A 26,721-nucleotide genomic window follows, 5' to 3' on the forward strand; every position below is an offset into this window, starting at 1 on the left:
GCAATTATATATGTACTTATGCTTCAAAATCAAAAAGCATGGGCACATATTCACTTTCATTTACAAGTGAAACTTGATAAGTCATTGTAAGAACTAGGTGCTTCTTAAGAAATAAAGGGGCGTGTCAGAAGTGTTTAGGTGTTTTATTATTTATGCCTCTGCCATGATAAATGTTGCCCTTTACTAGTTAATGATGAATTAAATGTGAACATTTATTTCAGGCACCCTGGTATATATTCTTTTGTTATATTCTCTCTAGGAAGAGTTTAAATTATATATGAGAATTATTAAATTAGCTTAAAAGCCATAAAGCAACGATAAAGATTGTGTTATATTAGGTCAACTTTAATTTTTACACAAACAACTGGTTAACAAGTGCAGTGATTTGATATAAAAAATCAGCAATGCGAACAAAAACACAGTGAAAACTTTACCTGTTTATAAACCTGCCGTAAGTACATCATCTCCTCCACCGTCCCCAAAGAGATTAGCCGAAATACTTTCACATCCCTGCATTGGCCAATCCTGTAAGCTCTGAAAAAACCAAAGTCCAGGGTCAAAAAGAAGAAGAAAAGAGAAAGGAAAAAAGAGAAGCAACATCTATATTTCAAAATAACCAGTTTTTAGCAAGTTGCCTGTACCTGTCAATGGCTTGAAGATCATTCGCTGGGTTCCATGTTGGGTCAAACAGTATAACAATATTTGCACCGACAAAATTGAGCCCCAGTCCACCAGCCCTTTATAACAACAGAAGGAAAAAAGAGATGAAGAAATGTGTTTTTTTTAAATGAGATCACCACTTGTAGCATTATTTGTTACGAGCATTTTTCCTAGACAAACTGGCAGAAAGTTCTCAAGTTTCCAAAAGGCTATAAATAATGCCACTAACTATACTGCTTTCAGTAGAAACCACAAATAGCATTTCTCTCATCATAACGAACAAACTTACTGCAGTTTCACTGTTCCTGTGCAATAGAGCTACTGTCCCATCATCTTCCATAATCTCACAATACTAGCGATGGAAAGTGACATTCACATTTATTACGCTACAAACAATGTACATTTTCCAACTATGTTGTTTTGTACAAGATACCTCAAGGTCATTTTCATTCTTCCCCAAAGCTATACAGGATGAAAGAAGGGGGTACAGAGGTTTACATTAACTACGTTGTTCCATTTACAGGAAAAGTCGCTTGCCACATTCAATTAAACTAATGTGCTGTATTTCAGTTTGAAGGGACAGGACACAATTTATGTTCACTTGGGTTCAGAAACTCCAAGGAAATGAAGCTTACTAAACTTTTAAAACGTTATGCTTCTACTTTCCTTGCAACAATTCTTTTCCACCACTTAATAAACTAGACTGAAAACAGTCCAAAACAAGCCATTAAGAAGACACTCCTTTAAATAAATTGGCTAAACCTCAACCATATTGACAAGTTCCATGGACAAGATGTGATGACTTGCTTTCATTAACATCCTCAGAGTTTTTGCTTGGATCAGAGATAAGTTACCCTGCATGTATTTTCCAGGGAGTCAAATTATATGTGTCAATGTGGCATTTTTTTCTCCAACAGTTGCATATTGAACACATTTTCCTTACAAATAAAGCAGCTCAAATTCTGGGTAGGCTTCAAAGATGAAATCGGAAGCATTTTGTAGGAATTTTACATCACATCAATAACATCACATGGGTGTGCAGTCTCTCTTTGAACCCAATCCACCAAATTCCAGTGAGTAATCCTATTACATTTCAATTGGCAGGAAATAACTTCAAGTAACTAAAAATACCCTCTCCATACCTTTAGCACTTCTCTTTTAAGAAAAGTTATTGGAATTAAAAATAGAAAACAAAAGAAACATAGTTGAGAAAAATTACGGGTTTTTAATTGGGTTTATTTTTTCCTGACACAATATTATTACTTTATTTGTTTACTTAAAATATCTATATACCACCTATTAGGATAACATCTCAAAGCAGTTTGCAATAAAATTCATTAAAAATACAGGAACAATAATAAAATAAATATACTAGCTTTAACAGCCAGCCCAATGTTTTAAGAAACTTGGGGATATGGCATAAGTAATCAGATCTGAAACTGCATCACAGTAGATGCATGCCTTATTTCTGCAGAGGAGCCTATTCCAAAGAGCGGGAGCCACAAAATAATAAAATAAAATAAAATAGTCCTCTCCCTGGTCCCCGTAAGATGAGCTTCTACAGTCTGTGACACAACAAGGAGAGTCCTGGTAAATGACATTAGCGCCTGGGCAGGAAGTGTTCCTTCAGATAACCTGGTCCTAAGCCATTTAGGGCTTTGTGGGTCAATATCAAAACTGTTTATTTAGCCCAATAGCAAACTGGAGTCCAGTGCAGCTCTTTTAACAATGGTACCATATACCATGGGTAGGAGTTGTACTCAGCATCCCATTATACACTAGCTGTAGCTTCCAGACCAATCTTAAAGGCAGCCTTACAAACAGTACTTTCCAGTCATCATGGGTCACTGTGGCAACACCATCCCTGTCCGTGAATGTCCACAAATGGCGTCCAAGTTATGAAAAGGTGCTTCCAGTCTCGGTGGACACTTGGCCCTCCAGCGACAAGACAGATCAAGGATCACCCAAAGCCTACTTGCCTGCTAGGGGGAGCGGGTGGCGCTGTGGTCTAAACCACCTAGCCTCTTGGGCTTGCTGATCAGAAGGTCGGCGGTTTGAATCCTCACGACGGAGTGAGCTCCCATTGCTCTGCCCCAGCCCATGCCAAGCTAGCAGTTTGAAAGCACACCAGTGTAAGTAGATAAATAGGTACGGCTGCAGCGGGAAGGTAAATGGTGTTTCCGTGTGCTTTGGTTTCCGATACCGTGTCCTGTTGCGCCAGAAGTGGTTTAGTCATGCTGGCCACATGACCCAGAAAGCTGTCTGGACAAACACCGACTCCCTTGGCCTGAAAAGCGGAATGAGTGCCGCAACCCCATAGTTGCCTTTGACTGGACATAACTGTCCAGGGGTCCTTTACCTTTTACCTTTACCGTGGTACCTCGGGTTAAGAACTTAATTCGTTCTGGAGGTCCGTTCTTAACCTGAAACTGTTCTTAACCTGAGGTACCACTTTAGCTAATGGGGCCTCCCACTGCCGCTGCGCCGCCACTGCGCGATTTCTGTTCTCATCCTGAAGCAAAGTTCTTAACCCGAGGTACTATTTCTGGGTTAGCGGAGTCTGTAACCTGAAGCATCTGTAACCTGAAGCATCTGTAACCCAAGGTACCACTGTACTTGCCTGCTCCTTCAGAGGGAACACAATCTCCTCCACAACAGGCAAATTTTCCAGTTCCCACACCTAGAAGCCAACTATAAATTATAAAGAACCCACCAGGCCATAACTTCAACTTATTGGTGCTCATCCAGCCTACGCTCCCCCACTACATGTGCTCTACGTGGGGCTACCTTTGAAGGTGACTCGGAAACTGCAATTAATCCAGAATGCGGCAGCTAGACTGGTGACTGGGAGTGGCTGCCGGGACCACATAACACCAGTTCTGAGAGATCTGCATTGGCTCCTAGTATGTTTCCGAGCACAATTCAAAGTGTTGGTGCTGACCTTTAAAGCCCTAAACGGCCTCGGCCCTGTATACCTGAAGGAGCGTCTCCACCCCCATCGTTCAGCCCAGACACTGAGATCCAGCGCCGAGGGCCTTCTGGCGGTTCCCTCATTGCGAGAAGTGAGGCTACAGGGAACCAGACAGAGGGCCTTCTCGGTAGTGGCGCCCGCCCTGTGAAACGCCCTCCCATCAGATGTCAGAGAGATAAACAACTACCTGACATTCAGAAGACATCTTAAGGCAGCCCTGTTCAGGGAAGTTTTTAATATTTAACGCTGTACTCTTTTTAACACTTGATTGGGAGCCGCTCAGAGTGGCTGGGGAAACTCAGCCAGATGGGCGGGGTATAAATAATAAATTGTTGTTGTTGTTGTTGTTACATCCAACTGCAACTTAAAAATAGAGCTAGGCACCATCAGTACACTGCTGACATCAAACCTCTGATGCCATCTCCCAACAATTTCATATAGATGTTAAACAGCCTGCAACACCCCACAGAATAGCAGGTATGATCACCCAATGCTACTGTCTGAAACTAGCCCTATAAGTGGGAGGCCTTGAAGACTATTATACTGTATTGGTATTAAATACAGCAAAACAGAATGGTCTCTTTTGGGGGGCTTCGTGAGTGACAAACAAAATGGCATCTTGTAAACAGGGATGTGATATTGTGAAGGGCGAGTGAAAAATATAGACCGATTAATTCTAAGCATTAAATACAGCCGATGCCATAACTGAATTTTTAACTGAATTTCTGAGTTTCTATTTGTGCATGTCACTACTAATTTCTTTCAAACAAAAGTGAGGATGGTAGCTTTCAAAAACAACTGCATTCAAGATTATTCTGGTTCCAAAAGGGGAACAAAACGGGGGGGATTTTATTTATTTAATATTATCACTCGTCATTTTCGATCTCAAGTGATCCTCAGAAAGGGTAGATGAAGATGAAGACCGAAGAAATATGGAACTACGTAAGGGATATGACTCATTTCTACCCTAATAGTCTTGATTGATGCAGTCTACTTCCCAGTCTTATAACAGCAGACAGTAATGTTATTGCTTCTTCCCAAGGAAGTGACAAAATGCAAGATCAATCAAGTGGGAGTGCAGTAAATTTTCTATAAATCTCTTAACTACCTAGACAAAAGCAGACACAGCATTTTCTTACATTGTAGAAACGAGGCAAATGTTAACTTCTTCCATGCTGTTGAACTCTTTTACTATCTTGACCCTTTCCTCCGCTTTTGTATTTCCATCGAGTCTTCGGTAATCTAGCCCAGATGCCATGCAATATTGCTCCAGAACATCAAGCAACTGGTGGAAGAGGTGGGGAGACCAGGCAATTAGTACTATTTAAAAAGAACCACAATAAAACAGGCAGATCAAGTGTCTTGAAGGTCTGTAACAGCTCAGAGTTTTCCTACCATCACTCTTTCTCCAAAGTCATAGAATCACAAATATTTAATTAACTTGCAGAAACACTTAACATTTCCATTTTCCATTTACTGCAGTGGTATGTTTAAACAGTGTGTTGCTTTTCCAGTGGAAGCAATGAACTATTAATTTGATATGGAGAACTCAGATAATGTTTACATTCGTTTTTTAATTCAATCCAGGCAATCCTGCCTTATCTCATGTGCCATTTCCCCAAGTCCCATTAGTCAGTTGCAGGAATTCACACATAAGAGAAAGAGGCAAGACAGCTTGGCCTAGGCACTGACAAGAAAGTTTCGCAGGATAAACCACATCTCTGCTCAGAAGTAAGTCCCACTGAGTTCAATGGGACTCACCCTCTGGAAGTGTGAACAGGATTGCATCCTCAGTTTATCCAAGAGCTGCCTCACACCTTACATTTTTCCGACAAGGAAACCCTTCTGTGTGAGGAAATCATTAATATTTCATAATATAATAATTGTACATGCATCTGTTTTGTTATGCACACATGCAACTGAACAGCCATAGGTGTGATTGTTATGGGGTAAGTTTTTCCTACATAAAAGTGTTCGGGGGGTGTGTGTGTGTCATGGTTTGACTTTCTCCAAACAAGAACAAGGTTTGGTCTTGGCTTACGAACCATGGTTTGTTTGAGCAAAACAAACTATGGCTCCTAGTTCAGTTATACAGTGGTACCTCAGGTTAAGTACTTAATTCATTCTGGAGGTCCGTTTTTAACCTGAAACTGTTCTTAACCTGAAGTACCACATTAGCTAATGGGGCCTCCTGCTGCCGCCACACCGCCGGAGCCCGATTTCTGTTCTTATCCTGAAGCAAAGTTCTTAACCTGAAGCACTATTACTGGGTTAGCGGAGTCTGTAACCTGAAGCGTATGTAACCTGAAGCGTATGTAACCTGAGGTACCACTGTACCATTGAGCTGAGGATGATGGTTTGTTGCTCCCGCTGGATTGAAGGGAGGTGCAAAGCAGGACCAATCAGCTGGTAAACTATGAACTGTGAATTACTGTGACGTGCAGACTGGACTACTATCATATTTAATACTTTAAGTGGATGATGATGCAGATATATTCAATGCTTTATGCTTTACTATACATAGTTACAGTCAGTTCCATGTTCTCTTATATTGCCCCTATTAGCTCGTACAAAGACTATTATCCCATTGCTTAGAAGAGTGCCCAGAAGTTCAAAGTCTGGAATTTACCCATTTTACTTCTTGAAGACGGAAAACTAGAAATTACAGCATTATTCGCAATATTTTGCATGCCAGCCTACAAAATACATCAGTCGTTTTTACCTACTAGGCCAACATGGACTTTCTATCTTCCTTTATAAATACAAAATACAAAAATACAAAGGTCGGCGGTTTGAATCCCCATGACGGGGTGAGCCTCCCGTTGCTCAGTCCCTGTTCCTGCCTACCTAGCAGTTCGAAAGCACATCAAAGTGCAACTAGATAAATAGGTACCGCTCCGGCAGGAAGGTAAATGGCATTTCCGTGTTCTGCTCTGGTTTGCCAGAAACAGCTTGGTCATGCTGGACACATGACCCGGAAGCTGTCTGCGGACAAATGCCGGTTCCCTTGGCTAGTAAAGCGAGATGAGCACCGAACCCCAGAGTCGTTCGCGACTGGACTTAGCTGTCAGGGGTCCTTTACCTTTACCTTTTTTACCATTTTATTCTACTTCATTTGAACTGTACTAGTACTTATTGTTGTATTAAATAGAGTACACTGGTTTTTAACCATATAACAAAGAAAGCTATAGTCAGTTTTGTTACAAATCAGATGAAGCTCACCTTGGTTGAGAAGGAAAAAAGGAGCACTTTATCTTTGTTTTTTCTGAAGTGATTTAAAAGTTTCTGAAGGACCTGTAAGTAAACCATAGAAAAGAGTTATTGAATAAACCTCAGGCAAAATATATTTTCACATATACAGTGGTACCTCGGGTTACAAACGCTTCAGGTTACAGACTCCGCTAACCCAGAAATAGTACCTCAGGTTAAGAACTTTGCTTCCATTAGCTAAAGTGGTGCTTCAGGTTAAGAACAGTTTCAGGTTAAGAATGGACCTCCAGAACGAATTAAGTTCTTAACCCGAGGTACCACTGTAGCACAACTTTCCAAGGTTGAGGGTTTAAAAAACACAACAAAAAAATCCAGAAGAAGAATAAAAAACAAGTCAACTGATTTGAAGTGACGTCATGACAAACTAAAAACATGAGCAGGTCAATGGAAACGACAGGAAGTCAGTGCAATTTATACTGGGACATATTATCCTGGTGTAAATGTCCCCTATTCCAAACTTTGTTCAGGAGTAGGCCTACCCCCAGCTGAGCCATCCCAAGCCTAGCAGAGGCAAAACCAGCCTTTAAAATTGTGTTTGTTTTACATCATGCTATTTGCTAATGTAACTTATGCTGGGTTGCATTTGACCGAGATGAACAGAGTTTGGAATAGGGGTAAATCTCTCCCTGTTATGGCTTGTCCCCTGCCACTACCCCGGAATGCCCCATTTGTGGAACTTGCCCCAGGCGAGCTGCGGCTGTGCTAGAATGAAAGGCTTACACCAGTGTATCGCCAGCTGAGCCAGGATGAGGGACTCCAGCTAGCCTAACCCCAGGTGAGCCTGTTAGAACTCCTGCTCCGTGATTGCAGTCATGGGATTTTTGTCTATCACATGACGGTTTATGCTTTGACTCCACAGAGTGGGAAGTGACGGAGACAGGATGTTTGTGTTACTGTGTTACATGAAGTGGGACTATTGTCCTTTGTTCTTTCTCTTTGCTTTCTGATGCTACAGAGAGAGGGAGCCATGTTGCAGTGCTCCATGTGTGTTTATATGTAAATAAAGTAGATTAGCCAAAATGCTGAGCTGCTGAGGTCTGTTACGCAACTGCAAAGACTCTGCGGATCCCTAAGTGTGCCGGTGTCTGTTGGCATTGGTCGCTGTGATGTTCGGGCTGAAGAAAGCTTTTGAAGCTCCCGAACAATTGACCAGGAGGGAGAGAACATGCCACTTGGGCATGTATCTCTGCCAGAGTCCTACTCGAGTGTAGGACAGACCCCAGACCCAACTTGTTCTGCTGGAGACGCACCTATTCCAACCACTATTTACGCCAGTGAGTCTTGTGTTTGGATTGCGCCGTAAGAAGATATCAAATAATCAGAGATACAGATGTGTGCACGCACTCATTTAAACATGTATAAAATAAACATTTTACAAAATGTACAGATAACGCATGGCTTTGGTTAAAACAGCTATAAAAGAAAATTCACGAAACAGTGCAGGAGGTGTGATCTGAATGCAAACACAATGCAAGGATGGCAAATCACATATTTGTAGCATTGTAGCTGCCCAGCATGTGATAGCCTTAATCTACAAGGCCATGACCACATGACAACATTTTTTAAAAAACCCAGAGCGTAATAGTCACCCTGAAGCAAGCCAACCCCCTTTTAAGCCTGCTGTACAACATCCAAGTTCAGAACTTCTTGGAACTTGGCTTCTCATAATAATCAGCCAGCTGTATGCCCTTCCCCGCTCCCAGTGTCCTCTCTTGGTCTGTTTACAGTAGGTCGTGGCTTCCCAGACTTTGCACAGACCTTGAAATGCCAATAATCCGCCCACACGCAATGCTCTTCTGGTAGGGAAGCAAATAATCCAGAGCATTCTGTATAACAGTGATACTGTTATTCTCCAAAGGAGCATGTCCACATCTGGCAAGCAGTAATTCCAGAGCACCGCGCAGAAGCAAGACACAAAAGGGGAAAAGAGGAATTTTTCTGTCCAATGTCTGTAGCCTATTCCCAATGGGCAATAAATATTTAAACAATGCCATTGATTCAGTGATAAATACTTAACCTCTTAATTTGCACAGATTTTCCTGAAAGCAAAACATTCCAAATGACAAGAGGAGACTTATCTGATTCATTCTATAATGGCAGATAAAATCTTGAATACAAAGCAGCAATCGTACTGTTCATAACCCACACTGAAGGCCCAATCATCCAATTTCACGGTGAATTGAAGAGGCACAAATTGGAAATATTTGCAGAGCTTTGGTTTTCAATTCAATTAGAAATTGTCAAAACTGGATCGTTTTAATGGGTAAAAATAATAATTAAGTCCCGCCATTTCAGACTCCAATTTTATTTTCTTAGGTACAAGGAGGTCAAATTAAAGGGTAAAATGAGTTTACCTACAAAACAACCAGTGGAGAAAGTGAGGAGAACAAATATGCTCACGTAATTAATTCCCAAATGGGTATCCTGAAAACAAATCCACTTTGCTTAAAGAAAATAAACCAATGTCATGTCATTTTGGAATTTAAGAGGACTCCACAGCATGGTAGGTATTTCAGTATTCCACAGGGCTGATCAGAAGAAAGGCGAGGAACAAATAGATAAGCCTGAAAAGGAAAACTATATGAATCCAGAATGCCCAAAGCCTAAAGGATAAGCAGAATGACACAAATAGAGAACCAATGTGGTGTAGTGGTTAGAGTGTTGGAGTACGACCTGGGAGACCAGGGTTCAAATACATAAAGCCCACTAGGCCAGTCATTACCTCTTAACCTAGCCTACTTCTGAATACAGTGGTACCTTGGTTTACAACCACAATCCATTCCGGAGGTCCAGTTGTAAACCAAAAGAGGTTGTAACCCAAGGCGCGCTTTCGCCAATGGGTCCTCCAAAAGAAGGGGGGAAAGGGTTGTAATCCAAAAAAATTGGGTTGTAATCCAAAAAAAGGGACACGCACTTCTGGGTTTGACGTGGTTGTAATCCAAGACGGTTGCAAACCAAGGTACCACTGTACTGGTTGTTGGGCATTCCCAATGGGAAGAGTATATCACTCTCAATTCCTGCTCTGGGGCTTTCCATAGGCATCTGATTGGCCACTGTGAGACCAACACACTAGACAAGCCACTGGCCTGATCAGCAGGACACTTTAACAGTCTTATTTCAGGAAAAAACACTCACTAAGTGGTGCCCAATAATGGCGTGTCAGATGCCTCCTGTGTTATTTCGCACAGGAGCTATCCTTGATACTCTGTGGATGAACAAAAGCAGGGGCACGGCAGAGCTGAAATACTTTGGAAACTGCACAAGTTGATGCAATAAAAAGTAAAAATCCCAAACCCCACCTTATTACTGCCCTAGCTATTCAGCCAGCTCTTTCACTCTTGCTCAATTTCTCAGCCGTAGTGGTTTATTGATATAGGTTATGCCTGCCTTTTTATATGTTAAAAACCCCAGAATTAAAACAGTTGAGCTTTTGAAGTAAAGTATAATTTTAAAAGCTGTCTTTGCAATATTTTCATAACCTTTTCTTAGCTGCAGCTTGGCAGACTGTTTAAAATTAGAACCAATCTCCTGAGGGCAACAATATCTGATTAAAGCCTTTATTTTACTGGTGTCTTACTATTTTCATTTTTTAAAGTGCATCTGTAGTAGTAAAGTATAGATTATAAAAATGCAGAAGACTGTAAAACCAGGGACCTGATTACATGGAGAAGAAGGTTCATTCTTTTCCATGTGTGCTCTGGTCTATTTCTTTCCAGACATCTTACCTGCAATGAAGTTAGGGTGGAAATAGGCAAATTCAATATATACACAACCGGATCTACAGGAGCTTCAACATGCACATCGATGGTACATTTGTTTGCACAGAAACTCAATTTCTTGTACTGGTAGCAATAAATTTGCATCAACATATTTGTCATGAGTGGAATAACAATGAAATATGCAGAAAATTTCAAATTTCATGGAATTACACGGTAATGGAAATGTAAACAGAGGACATTTATCTTAAAGAAACCATGCATGCTAAATGAAAGCTAATACTATTTTTTGCCACATAATGTATACTTCAATCCCTTCATATATTTACCTTCATTTTCCCACTATACTTTGGATCAGAAATGGTTTCAAAGGCTGCATCTTTGCTAAGCTTCACAAAATCAGGAAATTTGGAAAACACTTGGCTGCACACCCTCGTGATGTAGGCTTCCTGCAAGGAAACACAAATTGTGCAGAAGGAGGATAAAATTTGGCAAATCTGTAATTAACATCCTGGGCATAAGAAGAAATCGAAAACACTTTTTCAACAGTTACAGAAGCAAGATGATCCGACTAACTTTAAGGGTTGAAAAATAGATTAAAAGCTATAGGAATTACCGTATTTTTCGCCCTATAGGACGCACTTTCCCCCTTCCAAAAATGAAGGGGAAATCTGTGTGCGTCCTATGGGGCGAATACAGGCTTTCGCTGAAGCTTGGAGAGCGAGAGGGGTCGGTGCGCACCGATCCCTCTCGCTCTCCAGGCTTCAGGAAGCTATCCGCAAGCCTGGGGAGCCCGCGGGAGTTCTCGCAGGGCTCCCTAGGCTGCGGATAGCAGCCTGCCGCCCGGCGTGAGGGACGCCCTGAAGCAGAACGTCCCTCGCGCCAGGCAGATATCCTCAGCCTGGGGAGCCCTGCGGGAGTTCCCACAGGGCTCCCTAGGCTGCGGATAGCAGCCTGCCGTCCGGCGCGCGGGCGCCCTGAAGCAGAGTGCCCCGTGCGCCGGGCAGACATCAGCCAGCCCCACAAGCTCGGGGGACAGCGGGGAGGCACAGCGCCGCCATACCGCTGTTCCCCGACTTGGTTTGGTTTCCCCGACCTGGTTTTGGGGGGGGGGAATAAAGGGGGGGGATTTTTCCTTTATTTCCCCCCCAAAAAACTAGGTGCGTCCTATGGGACAGAGCGTCCTATGGGACGAAAAATACTGTAGTACTGTGTTTTCTGAATAGGAGCTGAATATGACTGAAACAATTTTCAGCAGTATGAACAATTAACAAAACATCAAAATGGGAAAAGCAATGTAATTTAGCCATTAAGTTCTTCCTCAAAATATTGTGGGTTCAAGGAGACTGACCTGCTGTTTGCTTGTGTGGTTCGTTTGTAACAGTGCAGCATGGTTAGCAATCTTACGAAGGACCGTCAGATAACTGAAATACAGTGCCCGCATTGTTTCGCCATGAGCATTTGTCTGCAGAAATATATAAAAAAATTAAGCATCTTAGAGAGGGGGAGAGAAGCTCAAGGCAGCTCACTGGCAGGAAGTTTGGCAGAATTTTCAAAAATGGCACTGTTCCCGCCTGCACTTGGAAGTGGTACAGGCCACTCTCAACCACCTTGTACATCTACTTTGCATGGAACTGACAGGAATTTTTGAATGCACAACATTGAAAAGAATGCAGACAGTGCAGAGCATCCCATTTTACTGCTCAGTAATAATTTCTCTCAGACAGTACAAACTTATAGCACAGATCTCCCTCCTCCCACCTCTGTAAAATTGGTCTTGCCTGTTGCAAAAACTGGATGGTTGGTTGGTGTCCTTTAAAAAAAAATTTAAGGCCCCTATGGTGCTGGAGGAGACTCTTGAGAGTCCCATGGACTGCCAGAAGATCAAACCTATCCATTCTGAAGGAAATCAGCCCTGAGTGCTCACTGGAAGGACAGATCCTGAAGCTGAGGCTCCAATACTTTGGCCACCTCATGAGAAGAGAAGACTCCCTGGGAAAGACCCTGATGTTGGGAAAGATGGAGGGCACAAGGAGAAGGGGATGACAGAGGACGAAATGGCTGGACAGTGTTCTTGAAGCTACCAGCAGGAGTTTGACCAAACTGCGGGAGGCAGTGGAAGACAGGAGTGCCTGGCGTGCTCTGGTCCATGGGGTCACGAAGAGTCGGACACAACTAATCGACTAAACAACAATGCTTAAGCACTTTACGTTTCTGATCGCCTGGTTTGGCTTTATAGCCAGGCACAGTAATATGGCATGTGTGCCTATTAATTGCAAAAGAGCGGAATGACCACAACTGGTTGGCTGTTCCTGTTGCCAACCATAACTGAGTAGCTCTGTCAGTGCTTGGAAGACGGTGAAACACAGGGTGGCACAAATCTCTCTGATTCTCAGACTATGAACATGGAATTCTAATGCTGCTGCTTATTGGTGTCATCCAATCTCAGCAGATCTGGATACCAAATAAAGATGCAAGGAAATAAAGCTGCAGGTGCAACTTCAAGCAGAATTTACCTTTTAACCTCAATTTCCCCTAAATTGGAAATGAGGCCAATTTAGGGTTCGTGGCTGCCGCAGGCCTGGGGAAGGTTCCCTCATCCCAGTGTTTCATTTCCATGCTGGAGTCTTCCCTGAGGGATTGTATCCCATTTCTCACAATTGTTAACACTCATTGCTTTCTTTAGAGGAAAGTTAGGCTATGGTCTTATATAGATTTAAAGGTAAGGGAAAGGTACTCCTGACTGTTAGGTCCAGTCATGGACGATTCTAGGATTGAGCGCTCATCTCACTCTATAGGCCGAAGGAGCCGGCGTTTGTCTGCAGACAGCTTCCGGGTCATGTGGGCAGCATGACAAAGCCGTTTCTGGAGAACCAGAGCAGCGCACGGAAACACAATTTACCTTCCCGCCAGAGTGGTACCTATTTATCTACTTGCACTGGTGTGCTTTCGAACTGCTAAGTGGGCAGGAGCAGGGACCGAGCAGTGGCAGCTCACCCCGTCACGGGGATTCAAACCACCGACCTTCTGATCGGCAATTCCTAGGCTCTGTGGTTTAGACCACAGCGCCACCCGCGTACATAGACTTACTCCCCAGGGAATTAATGCCAAACTACATATGCTTAGGATTCAGGGTGTTGTTTCTCATATATCTAAAACATATTTAACCTAAAACAACTCAGAAAGTATAACCCAACAGCTTCTTATTGCGCCAGCAATGACATCAGCACCTATATCAAATAACTACTTTCCCGGCCATGCCTGGCTGATTTTTAGGTGATGATTCACTGACCATTTACTCTGTGGTAGTTCCACTGAGGTAAACATGACAAAAAATTAAGACTGTGCGTTTTATGAATCCCACGAGAATAGCAATAGTAAAGCTATTCTTTCATATACCATGATTTAGCAATATAACGTCTAAGAACATGTCACAAAACATTCACTATCCTCCCCACCTTCTCCTCTATTTAGCCTGCTTTATGGATAACTTCAGATCAACTGGAATATTTTAAGGGTACAGATATATGAACAAATATCAGCCAGCAGATCAGTCCAACGTGATTTTGCACCATAAAAAAGTCACTCAGGGAACAAATTAGTATTCATGTAAAAAGGATCTCACTAGGTATTCTTTTCCAGAAGTGTTTTCATCAATTATTTTCTACATGTTGTCTGCTTACTACTATTTTACCAATGCTGATGAAAAAGTACAGCATACATAACAATGTTTTACAATGTTATTCTTCAACCCTTGTCTATTTGTGGGGCTTTATTTTATTTTATTTTTAAGTCAGCTGTTTTGGCTGAAGCCAGTCATGAGAGCACAAATGCAAAGAAACCACCCACCACAAAGGTTTATAATAGCAGAAAGAGAATTGTGTAAAGGAAATGTTTATATTAGTGCAAAAAGACCACAGGCAGTGGTGGTAAATCTTCAAAACCTACACGGCTTAGTCCCTTAACCCCACGTGAAACAAAGGCTCAACGTGCCTGAAACACCAAGTCTCGGTTTGGCAACTGGAAACCTGCTCAGTAGACACCCTCCCTCATTTTTATCAGCAGGTTCGCCATGACACCTAAATGGGCAACCAATGGTTGTTGTTGTTGTTGTTGTTGTTTAGTCCTTTAGTTGTGTCTGAAACTTCATGACCCCATGGACCAGAGCACGCCAGGCACTCCTGTCTTCCACTGCCTCCCGCAGTTTGGTCAAACTCATGCTGGTAGCTTCGAGAACACTGTCCTACCATCTCACCCTCTGTCGTCCCCTTCTCCTTGTGCCCTCCATCTTTCCCAACATCAGGGTCTTTTCCAGGGAGTCTTCACTTCTCATGAGGTGGCCAAAGTATTGGAGTCTCAGCTTCAGGATCTGTCCTTCCAGTGAGCACTCAGGGCTGATGTCCTTCAGAATGGATCGGTTTGATATTCTTGCAGCCCATGGGACTCTCAAGAGTCTCCTCCAGCACCATAATTCAAATGCATCAATTCTTCAGCGATCAGCCTTCAGCTTCAGGTTAAGAACGGACCTCCGGAACGAATTAAGTACTTAACCCGAGGTACCACTGTACAGTCATACCTCGGGTTAAATATGCTTCAGGTTGAGCATTTTCAGGTTGCGTTCCGCGGCGACCCGGAAGTAACAGAATGGGTTACTTCCGGGTTTCACCGCTCACGCATGCACACTCAAAATGATGTCACGTGCATGCACAAAAGCAGCAAATCACGACCCGTGCACGCGCAGATGCGTGTTGCATTCTGCTCGGGTTGCGAACGGGGCTCCAGAACGGATCCCGTTCGCAACCAGAGGTACCGCTGTACTGGGAATCCAAAAACCTAGACTGCCAGATGGATGAGTAAGTGAGTTTTATGCCACATTGTATCCATCGTCTGTGCCCCACTTTCAGATCCATAAAAAGTCGGCATGGAAGCAGAGTGCGCCAGATGCACACTGCAGAAGGGAACTTGGCAATACAATTAAACATGTCCAAACATCTTACTTTGTAGCAGCAATATTTCCTTTTGCGACCGCTGTTGCAGCTGCACGGCTCCCCTGCTCGCAGCACCAACTGCACATCCTCTGTCTCCAGCACAGTCTTATACACAGCTCTCTGGAACTCGGTCAGAGAACAATAAACCATCTGGCAGGATAAAATGCAAAATGGGGGGGAAGAAAAAATCCACAAATAAAAATGTTAAGCTATTATGAACAATTGCAAGAAGACAATGATCATGACAGGCACAGCCCAACTCAACGCGATGTTTCATTGTTGTTGCAAAATAAATGTAAACTTTAGCACCATATAAAGGGGGGGGTGTCGTTGGCTAATATCTTAGATTTAAATGACACAATCTGTCATGAATATGAAAGTTAAATTGTGGCAATCCTTCTCAATCTGCAATCAGTATGTGCTGGAGAGGAAAGGACTCAAAATGCATCGATGTAAGGCTACGGAGATTTCGAACCACTTAAAAGATCAATTTTGCCATTTCCTGGCACATACTATTGCAGAACACTAAAGCAGACAAAGAGGATAAAGAGAAACAGCCAGCTCTTTAGATATCCATTGACATTCTGAATTGCTGGTGTAGGAGGGAGGGGCTCTGTACAGTGGTATGACAAACTTTATCCTTCCTCTCAAAGACCATGGGTGGCATCTCCATGACATCTTTTGGTCTCAACCAGCAGGATGCAGAAATCCCAGGATCACTCCTGAATTCAGGCCACCCACAAAGCAGCAGCACCATGCTGTGCTATAATAATCCAAAAGTATCTTGAACATATACTCGCATTATCAAGAGAATGAAATGAAATGAAAGCTGCAAGATTAAAGGCAGCCGAGTGGCGTTGCTGTTAATCTTCTCTTTAGAAAGCCCAGTTTAGACTGTATTATTACAGGCTTTGGCTAAAAGGTAGGTATAAATAAGGAAGGGAAAGCAGCAGACAAACGTGCATCTTTATTAAAAGTGTGTGTGATTGTGTCTTCTCTAAAATGTACTCGTGTGCTCAACGTACAAGGCAAGACATGTGAAATGCACGCACTCTTTCACAATGGTGATGCCAAGCCCAGGCAGTCTTTTTCCATTTAACAATTCAATTAGGTTTTTACATGCATTTATCAGAAGAAAAGAAAGTATGAGAGCAAAAAGCCTCTCGCTAGTCTTTTAAGTGTCTTCAGAACTCCGGTCCATTAACAAATTTTTGCATGGGAACTAAAGACGTTAAGCTTGCAGACTGAGCTATGGGAGTTATTTGGGCTTGTAATTACAAATTCTGGACAAAATATGAAAGGTTAGATGTGAAAAATCATTTGTCTGTGGAAAGTCCCACATTGAGAAAAATTGCAAATGACAAAAATAATATTGCTTAACAGCAGTATTCGATCCTTTCCTTACACTGACTCACAATACTAAAATTACTAGAAAAAAACATTTTAGCAATCAAGGAGACGATCCAGTCCTTCTCTAGACCCATTCGTGCCTATGTATTTGAAGAGCACTGCTAACAGCAAATGGATTTCCCATAACTGCACCTGACAGCCCCACCAGCCCCAGTCCAGTGCACAAACACAGCTGCGCATGTGCATTCCCACATGCAAAAGACAGACTGGATCTCCCACCCACCCCAGATGTCTACAAGGTAAGGTAAAGGTAAGGACCCCTGACAGTTAAGTCCAGTCATGAATGACTCTGGGGTTGTGGCACTCATCTTGCTTTACTGGCTGAGGGAGCCAACATTTGTCCACAGTTTTTTCCAGGTCATGTGGCCAGCATGACTAAGCTGCTTCTGGTGAAACGGAGCAGCGCACGGAAACACCGTTTACCTTCCCACCGGAGCGGTACCTATTTATCTACTTGCACTTTTTGGCATGCTTTCGAACTGCTAGGTTGGCAGGAGCAGGGACTGAGCAACGGGCGCTCACCCCGTCATGAGGATTCAAACCACCAACCTTCTGACTGGCAAGCCCAAGGCTCAGTGGTTTATACCACAGTGCCAAATTTCATTAAATCCACATTGAAAAGCTATAGACAAATTTATTGTAGCTGATCACTCTTACTCTGTCCTCCTTCTTGGGCAGCTGATCATTTATAAGAGCCTTTGTACGCCTTAAGAAGTAGCGAGATATTTTCTGAGCTAGCCTCTGCATTGCTTTTCGACCTGTTGCCAGTTCTCTTTTGGTTGCAGTGTGCCTCTGACCATGTTCTACTGGATCAGAAAATTCCTTCTTGAAGCGCGCTTCGTTACCCAAAAGTCCCGGGACAGCCCTAAGAGACAGGAAAAAATCAGTAGACATATTGTCATTCTTGTTGTGACCTCTTTCTTCCATCTGCTGTGATTTCTTGTGTGTCACTCCAGCACTCAAATATCCAGTAGGATTCTACAACCGAAGATCCAGATTCTCTGTCTGCTGTTGTGTTCCATCTGCTGGCTAACTAAATTCCCATGCATACTTTTAAATATGTTCATTTTCTAGGTACCTGAGGATGTACCCCTAAGAGGGACTGAAATGTAATATTGGAGCATTTATAAAACTGGCCGTGCCATAACTAAAACACTGTGCAAAAACACTATCTGTGTATGTAGATAAATAATAGAATGGCATCAACAGTGAATGAGCGTTCAACCTATACTTGCAAGCTTCACTTTTATTGTGCTTACCAGTCCATGACACACCAAAGTTCCTTCATGTTGTTCTGCAAAATCGTCCCAGTAAGTCCCAATCGAACCTTGCACTTTAGCGCCTTCATGGTCTGGGTTATTTGTGATTTCGGATTCTTGATTCTATGCACTTCATCTACAATGACAGCCGACCACTCTAAGCTGGGAAAACAACCAGAAATTATGAGAGCCTCCCTAAATCCTCCAGATATATTATTTCATGAGCTATTGCCAATGAGGTTTCCCATATTATGCAAAACAATGACACTCAAGACTGAACTTTCCATGGTTCTGGGAGAATGAGAATACAGAGTATCAAAACAAAAAAAGGAGAGGGGATAAAAAATACAGCAAGTTGGTTTTTTTAAATGTAGCTGAAAAGTTAAAAAAAAAAGTTTCAATGCTCTCCCTCCTATTTATGCTCCATATTACATGTTTGTCATGGCTCAAGCCCCAAATACCTCACTTTCCCTACAAATACCCTTTTGGCTGTTCCACCACCCTCAGAAATTTGGTGGTAATAAATTATATGGATGACGATGACGACCCCCAAACCCAGCCCCTCATACAAGCTTGAAGAAGAAACAGGTAAGGGGAAAATACAGACCATTCCACTCACGGGAGTCAACCTCTCCCCTGAGCCTCCTTGGCTTGTGGACATAGCATGCTTGGTTTTCTCAGAGAGAAGCACCCATTGACATCCCCTCCAGCACAGATGTCAGTACTGACAGAACTGGACAAGGGCATTTTAAGTCAGCACTGTCCACGCCTCAGGGAACTGGTGCCAAGCGCAGTATAGTACTTGCAAGCTTGCAGAACACCCAATATGGTCTTAGGTCAGCCAGCAGGGCCCATTTGGAGAGGCCAAGGTACCTGGCTTGATCAGAGAGACCTGGCTTGTCTTTCCCTGGGAATAGATAGATGATAGATAGATGATACATAGATAGATAGATAGATAGATAGATAGATATAGATAGATAGATATAGATGGATGATAGATAGATAGATGATAGATAGATAGATAGATAGATAGATGATAGATAGATAGATAGATAGATAGATGATAGATAGATAGATGATAGATAGATAGATATTTGCTTGCTTGCCACCCATCTGACTGGGTTGTGCCAACTGACCATGACCAGACTTTCCTGCTTATTTGTACCTACAGCGAAATTCTTGACACTCCTTTCAAAGAGCAAGAGAAAAGAACTGATTTTTGTATTAGGGAGAAAGGGTATATCTTTGAAGGGAGACAGGGAGAAAAACTGAATATAACTTTCAGCTAGGATTTTGTAATTATCCAAAGAAGTCCATAAGAGCCATAACTTAACAGCAACAGGCAGGGCCAGATAACATTTGATCGCACCAATTCGGAATGACTTAGAACTGATGGCCGGGAGATTAAACCAAGTACAATACATTATTTGCCATCCAGCAAGAATCCATTTCAGAGTGATTCATACTTTAGGGGAGAAGTTAGGGTTGGTGCTCAGTCTAATAAAGTTTTCAAAATAACATGAAGAAATAGGGCTAGCATTTAATAAAAGCGCTAAATGTTTCACATTTCAGAAATATCACGGTTCTATTACATTACTGAAGCTTGCCTAGAGTGAGAGTGGTGTTTTTGGCTACAGCCCTTTCCCCTACACCCTCCCACTGACTGGTGGTTGCCAAAATGTTCCCTGCCCCAGACTTCATCAAATCTCACTCGTTGCAATTAAAAAACTCTAGAGAGGTATTTCTCCACTCCAAGCAAAAATTTGACCGTTTCCCCTTTGCGCATATATTTCTGCAATGCAGTAGAAGACATTTTCATTCTCCTATGCATGTTTAATTGAAAATTAAGTCCCACCGTTTGCAATGGAACCACTGACGACTTGTGTGCATAGGATTACAGCCACAATATATATGCTCAATGCATTTTCTCTTATTTCTCCCAAAGGTTTCAGGCATTTGGTGTCCTGGGATTGCAAGAGTACCTTTAGGATGTAACAACAACAACAACCCCACATTCATTGTCTGCAGTAGAGGTAATTTTTAGAATTGTGTTACCTGTTAAGGTCATCCAAACAAAGGCGAAGGGTTTCATATGTTGTTAGTGCGGCTTCACATTTCCCCTGCTTGATTCGACTCATTTCGTAGTCCTTTCTATTGCCATGCAGAACTATCACCTTGAAATAGCCCCAGGTATCCAATTCATCTTTCCAATTATACAGGACAGACAGGGGTGCCACTATCAGGAAAGGCTGGAAAGGAGAATGTGATGTGGTTTCTGAACAGATACAAGGTGCTGAATACATACAAGCTGCGACTGAGTACAAAACCCCCCACACTGTTAATATTCCTATGCTATCCTATACTTTTCAGCAGCCTGGGCACAGCACAATGAGAGAAACCCAGAAAAAAAAGGTCCTTCAAGCTCATTAAGACCCAGTCAGAAGAGTTTCTTTCAATGTAGCCACCATCTTGTTTCTATGGCAAGCTTATGTACCATATTTTTCGCCCCTTAGGGTGCACCACCCCATAGGACGCACCTAGGGTTTTTGGGGGGGGAATTAAAGAAAAAAATAATTATTTCCCCCCCAGGCGCGGGGCTGGCGCGGGGGAAGCCCGAGCTTCCCCCGACCCCAGCCCCCAGAACAGCCTGCTATCCGCAAGCCTAGGGAGCCCGGCGCGACTTTGCGCCGGGCTCCGGATGGCTGCGCGGAGCTGGGCGAAGCCCAGGGCTGCAGGCAGCTACGCGAAGCCATCAGGAGCCCAGCGCGACTTCACGCCGGGCTCCGGATGGCTGCGCGGAGCTGCGCGAAGCCCGGGGGTGCAGGCAGCTCCACGCAGCCGTCGGGAGCCCGGTGCGACTTCACGCCGGGCTCCCGAGGGCTGCGCAGAGCTTCCTGAAGCCTGGAGAGCAAGAGGGGTCGGTGCGCACTGACCCCTCTCGCTCTCCAGGCTTCAGCAAAAGTCTGCATTCGCCCCACAGGACGCACACACATCTCCCCTTCATTTTGGGAGGGGGAAAAGTGCATCCTATAGGGCGAAAAATACAGTAATTTGAATCTCTTGAGGCCTAAAGCAGCCCATAGGGAGGCCTGCCAGTTGGCGGAACACCCCCTCCCCATTTTTGCTCAGGAACATGCAAGCTTTAAGCATGCCTACTTGGAGCAAACCTGGAAAATCCCCAAGACGAGGGGAAGAACAGATGGCAAGGGAATGCCGACAGTTGAAGAGTGTCAGTTGGCTCCTAGCCAAAATCTGGTGACAAGCAAAGTTTGAGAGCAGACTCTTTGTGGTGATGGAGGTGGAATCCTCAAAAGCCACTGCTTTTAATTTATATCAACCTTGGAAAGTCACCCTCTCAAAAGCAGGGAAGGAAGATCTGTCTGCCTCCTGTTACCAAGCACCTAGGGATTTTAACACAGCTGACTAAGAAAGAGGTAGGAACAAAAGTTAGGCCAGGAAGCGGAACCTAGAAGTGTCATGGCGAAGGCCAGCCCAACTAGGAGTGAGAAGTACAGAGACAAGAAGGTGGAAGAACCCCCCTGTATATTAATGGGGAAGTGAAACATATCCCCCTTCAGCTGCTTGTTAGGAACCAAGAGCCCAATTAAATTATCTGAAGCCTGTTGAGATTGCTTAGGCTCTATTGGGGGTCACAAAAATGTTTTCCAGGCAAGCGCAATTATTCTCCAAGCTACTGGAAGGGTCAGCAAATGGTCCTTCAATTATCAGAGGAGATGGAAGAAGCCTATGGATCAGAGTTCTCCATGCCACCAACAACCACCACCATATTCTATAATATATTGCGGGGGTCACGCTGTGTAATTGTGGTCCATAGAACCTCACATACATAAAGCATACCATATTTTTCGCTCTATAACACACACCCAACCATAACACGCACATAGTTTTTAGAGGAGGAAAACAAGGAAAAAAAATATTCTAAACGAAACAGCGGATGTATGATTTTTGTGGTTCATGCTGTGGCCACAGACATGTGATCTGACAGTGAGTTTGGAGTAGCCCAATGCAAAAATCCTGAGGATCCATGTGGATCCATGCTTTGTAACCACGTTTTTGCACCACTGCAGCCCCAGGCAACAGTGGGTGTGTGATTTTTTTGGTGCAAGATGTAGCCATGGACATGCTATGTGATCTGATGGTGAATTTGGGGTGACCCAGTGCAAAAATCCTGAGGATCCATGTGGATCCATGCTTTGTAACCACGTTTTTGCACCACTGCGGCCCCAGGCAACAGTGGGTGAGTGATTTTTTTGCTGCAAGCTGTAGCCATGGACATGCTATGTGATCTGATGGTGAATTTGGGGTGACCCAGTGCAAAAATCTTGAGGATCCATGTGGATCCGTGCTTTGTAACCATGTTTTAAGTGGGGAGGGAAGGAAAAGCACTCAAGGGACAAGGAACACGAGTGGGGTGGGTGGAGAAGGATGCTGTTAATAATGCAGAAGAGGGGTATAAGAGGAGAAGGCTCTCCTCTCCTCTCCCGCTTTGCTCCTTTAAAGCAAGCAGGCTCTCTGTCCCTCTCTCCTCCCCACTCAGCGGCTCTTCTCCCGCTTTGCTGTTTCAAAGTGAGCCATGGAGGAGGGAAGGAAGGGGAACCATGGATCCTCTGCTCACGACTGCAGCAGATCCCCCCGCCATCCGCAGGCATTCGCTCCATAACACGCACAGACATTTCCCCTTACTTTCTAGGAGGAAAACAGTGAGTGTTATGGTGCAAAAAATACGGTATCTCCATTTAAAAATGGTTTGTACTGTTTTATCTTCAAGATGCCCCTAAGCTTACTTTCTTTGGAACAGATGGCATTTCTTTTTTCATAGTTCTTCGCAAAAATTCAGGCATGTTATTTTCAATATCTGCACGTGTCCCCTTTTTGTGCAGCACTGCGGCCAGAAAGGAAATAACCTAGAAAGAAACACAAGTTGAAGGGTTTAAGAGAAAATAATAACCAAATCGCACTCCGAACAAATCTCTGATGCACAGCGGAAGACTACATAGCTCTGTTCGCATAGCGAAAGAACTGTGGGAACAAGTAGGAATTTGATGATGGTTCAACTGGTGAAATGGCCTTTTCCACAAAAAAGCAGTTAAGATTCACAACAAATGGGAAAGACAGTTTGGTAAGACTTGTTTTCTCAGAACTCGTATAGACACACTGCCTCAAGACTCCAAAGACAAGGAATCTCAACAGAACCTCAGCCAGCCCCACTGCTGCAACTAAATACAGTGGTACCTCAGGTTATATACACTTCAGGTTACATACGCTTCAAGTTACAGGCTCCGCTAACCCAGAAATAGTGCTTCAGGTTAAGAACTTTGCTTCAGGATGAGAACAGAAATCATGCTCCGGCGGCACGGTGATAGCAGGAGACCCCATTAGCTAAAGTGGTCTTCAGGTTAAGAACAGTTTCAGGTTAAGAACGGACCTCCGGAACGAATTAAGTACTTAACCTGAGGTACCACTGTACAGCATCCCACAGCTAAGCAAGGGAAGGGACCCAAAACACTCTTCATCTGTCACAGTCTCCAACTCTCAAGATGATGAAACATGTGCCAACTAGCCCTTCTTAAAATGTGCAGGTTGCAGAAAGGAGAGTCCTCCTGACAACAAATGCAAGTAATTTGTGTTGGCAAGTGTAACAGAGAGTCCAACCTCTTCTGCTGGGAATATCTCATTCCTTTTATTGATGCACAAGACTCATTCTTCCTGGGCAGAATCAGAGAAAGGGCATCTGGAGCCACCAGACGTCCAGTTCTAATGCAAGTCCCAAGATGGAATGGGCAGCATATAAATAAAGGGTAGCAAACAGCAGCCCTCCAGATGGTGGATTGCAACACCTATCATCCTTGACCCTTGGCCACACTGGCTGGGGTGGATAGGAGCTGGAACCCAAAAATAGATCAAGCGTCACAGATTCCCCACCCTTGCTATAAAGAGATCCATGTAGGCACAGAAAATGACCCATATAAGTCAATTGCAGCACTTGCTTTGATTTCACAAATTTAGTTACATGCAAGAATGCCTTTAGCTTGTTGTAGCATTAAAAGTCAATATTACTTTAATCACATCCACAAAGTAAAGGTAAAGGGACCACTGACCATTAGGTCCAGTCGCGACCAACTTTGGGGTTGCAGCGCTCATCTCGCTTTATTGGCCGAGGGAGCCGGCGTACAGCTTCCGGGTCATGTGGCCAGCATGACTAAGCCGCTTCTGGCGAACCAGAGCAGCGCACGGAAACGCCATTTACCTTCCCGCCGGAGCGGTACCTATTTATCTACTTGCACTTTGACGTGCTTTCGAACTGCTAGGTGGGCAAGAGATTATAGGTTGGCAGCAGATTCACAAAGTAGTCCTGCTTAAACCAGAATTTTACTGATCAGCTAGGTGACCAGGATGAAAAAAAACAGGCAAGTTTAAAATATCCCTCCATTAACCAGCTTTATCGTTTCTTCTTGTAAATGTAACATCCCATGCCAGCCTTGGTTTGGATTCAGCTTGGTTTTTATGCATTTGTCCCATGAAGTTTTATTTTATTTGGGTACTGTGGATAAAATTCCATGAAAAATACTTTTAAAAAGAAAAGAAAATATTCGTCCACATATCCACTTCCAGCTTACAATGAAATTCAAACTGTTGTGAAAAAGATGTTTCTAATTGGATTCCTGGTTCTCATCATGAACCACTGCTATTATCAAGTATAATGTCACACAAAATAGGTGGCAAGCCATGCATGGAAACTTTTTCTTGAGAAAGTGGTAAATTATGGAAAGAAGCTGTAGAATAAAACCAGTCTGGAGTTTAATCCCTGGATGTCTCACGCAGCAGAGTGCTATTTCATCCTTGGAGTGAAAGAATGAATTGCCATTCTGAGAAAATAATGTTTCAGGCTTCCTTCCCCACGCTGACAAGAAAGCATTTTTACAGTCTATCTTTCCTCACATACTGTCATTTTGCAATCAGTGGTATATACCAGTGTCTGGGAAAGAGTGTAATAAAATTCCCCAACAGGCAATATAAAAAAAAGCAAGAGGAAATCAGCCTTGTTTTTAAAGGGAAGCATAGAGACTGTATACTCATGATCACTGTCTTAAGTTATTTCCCACTTTGTGACAATTCTGGAAAATTAAAGACCTCACTCCAGTCTCACCATCTGTTTGCCTTCCAGGTTTATTAAATATCATGGTCAGGACAGAAGAATGGACTCCCAACTTTCTCATTAATATCATTAGCTTAATTCTTTCTAGAGGTCTTTTTTAAACACCTGAAGCATCTAAAGGCCTCACAACTGAGGAGAGAAAAACTGGGGGGGGGGGGAGAGAAACGTGGCTGTGGCTTACTAAGTTTCATTTCGTTAATTATTTAATTATAAAACCCAGGTATAAAGGTAAAGGTAAAGGGACCAGGTCCAGTCGTGACTGACTCTGGGGTTGCAGCGCTCATCTCGCTTTATTGGCCGAGGGAGCCGGAGTACAGCTTCCGGGTCATGTGTCCAGCATGACTAAGCCGCTTCTGGCGAACCAGAGCAGCGCACGGAAATGCCGTTTACCTTCCCGCCGGAGTGGTACCTACTTATCTACTTGCACTTTGACATGCTTTCAAACTGCTAGGTTGGCAGGAGCAGGGACCGAGCAACGGGAGCTCACCCCGTCGCGGGGATTCAAACTGCCGACCTTCTGATCGGCAAGTCCTAGGCTCTGTGGTTTAACCCACAGGTATAAATATTATCAAAGCAGCTACAGACAAACACAATACTAAGAAGCAGAACAAATCAAGGGGCAGGAGAAATTTAGTTGTCCTCACAAGTTCACGCAATGGGTTTTTCGCCCCTGTCCTCCCCCTCTGGAGAGGAAAGGGTGATCGTTCCACCTGACAAGCTGCAATACTTGGCACAGACCAAACACAATGTTGGAATTTCACCAAAGTGGGGTGGATAGGCAAAGACATAGCTGAGATGCTAAGGGTCAGGTGTAAAGGGTTGGCCAGGTATGAAGGAGGGGGAGTTGACAAAGGGGTAAGCGGGCTTGATGAGCGGAGCAAACAGAGATGGTAGTAAAAAGGTAAAGGTACCCCTGCCCGTTACGGGCCAGTCTTGCCAGACTCTGGGGTTGTGCGCCCATCTCACTTAAGAGGCCGGGGGCCAGTGCTGTCCGGAGACACTTCCGGGTCACGTGGCCAGCGTGACAAAGCTGCATCTGGCGAGCCAGAGCCACACACGGAAACGCCGTTTACCTTCCTGCTAGTAAGCGGTCCCTATTTATCTACTTGCACCCGGGGGTGCTTTCGAACTGCTAGGTTGGCAGGCGCTGGGACTGAGCAACGGGAGCGCACCCCACCGCGGGGATTCGAACCGCCGACCTTTCGATCGGCAAGCCCTAGGCGCTGAGGCTTTTACCCACAGCGCCACCCGTGTCCCAACAGAGATGGTA

The 26,721-nt window shown here is 43.7% G+C and overlaps 1 protein-coding gene across 12 annotated transcripts in view; it reads right to left on the reverse strand.

Moving 5' to 3' along the window:
* The window catches only part of ERCC6L2 (ERCC excision repair 6 like 2), a 57,201-nt gene that overhangs the window by 24,856 nt on the left and 5,624 nt on the right, over positions 1 to 26,721 (reverse strand). For all 12 annotated transcript variants that reach the window (XM_028748449.2, XM_028748451.2, XM_028748450.2 and 9 more), the window contains 11 exons: positions 23,080 to 23,199; positions 20,330 to 20,523; positions 18,275 to 18,436; positions 17,673 to 17,880; positions 15,615 to 15,755; positions 11,969 to 12,082; positions 10,947 to 11,066; positions 6,854 to 6,925; positions 4,771 to 4,916; positions 642 to 737; positions 435 to 534 (listed from right to left, as the gene is read on the reverse strand). In XM_028748449.2, the coding sequence (XP_028604282.2) occupies positions 435 to 534; positions 642 to 737; positions 4,771 to 4,916; positions 6,854 to 6,925; positions 10,947 to 11,066; positions 11,969 to 12,082; positions 15,615 to 15,755; positions 17,673 to 17,880; positions 18,275 to 18,436; positions 20,330 to 20,523; positions 23,080 to 23,199 (1,473 nt within the window). The remainder of the gene's footprint in view (positions 1 to 434; positions 535 to 641; positions 738 to 4,770; positions 4,917 to 6,853; positions 6,926 to 10,946; positions 11,067 to 11,968; positions 12,083 to 15,614; positions 15,756 to 17,672; positions 17,881 to 18,274; positions 18,437 to 20,329; positions 20,524 to 23,079; positions 23,200 to 26,721) is intronic.

This window comes from Podarcis muralis, chromosome 11 (genome assembly GCF_964188315.1).
Source record: "Podarcis muralis chromosome 11, rPodMur119.hap1.1, whole genome shotgun sequence".
NCBI lineage: Eukaryota > Metazoa > Chordata > Lepidosauria > Squamata > Lacertidae > Podarcis > Podarcis muralis.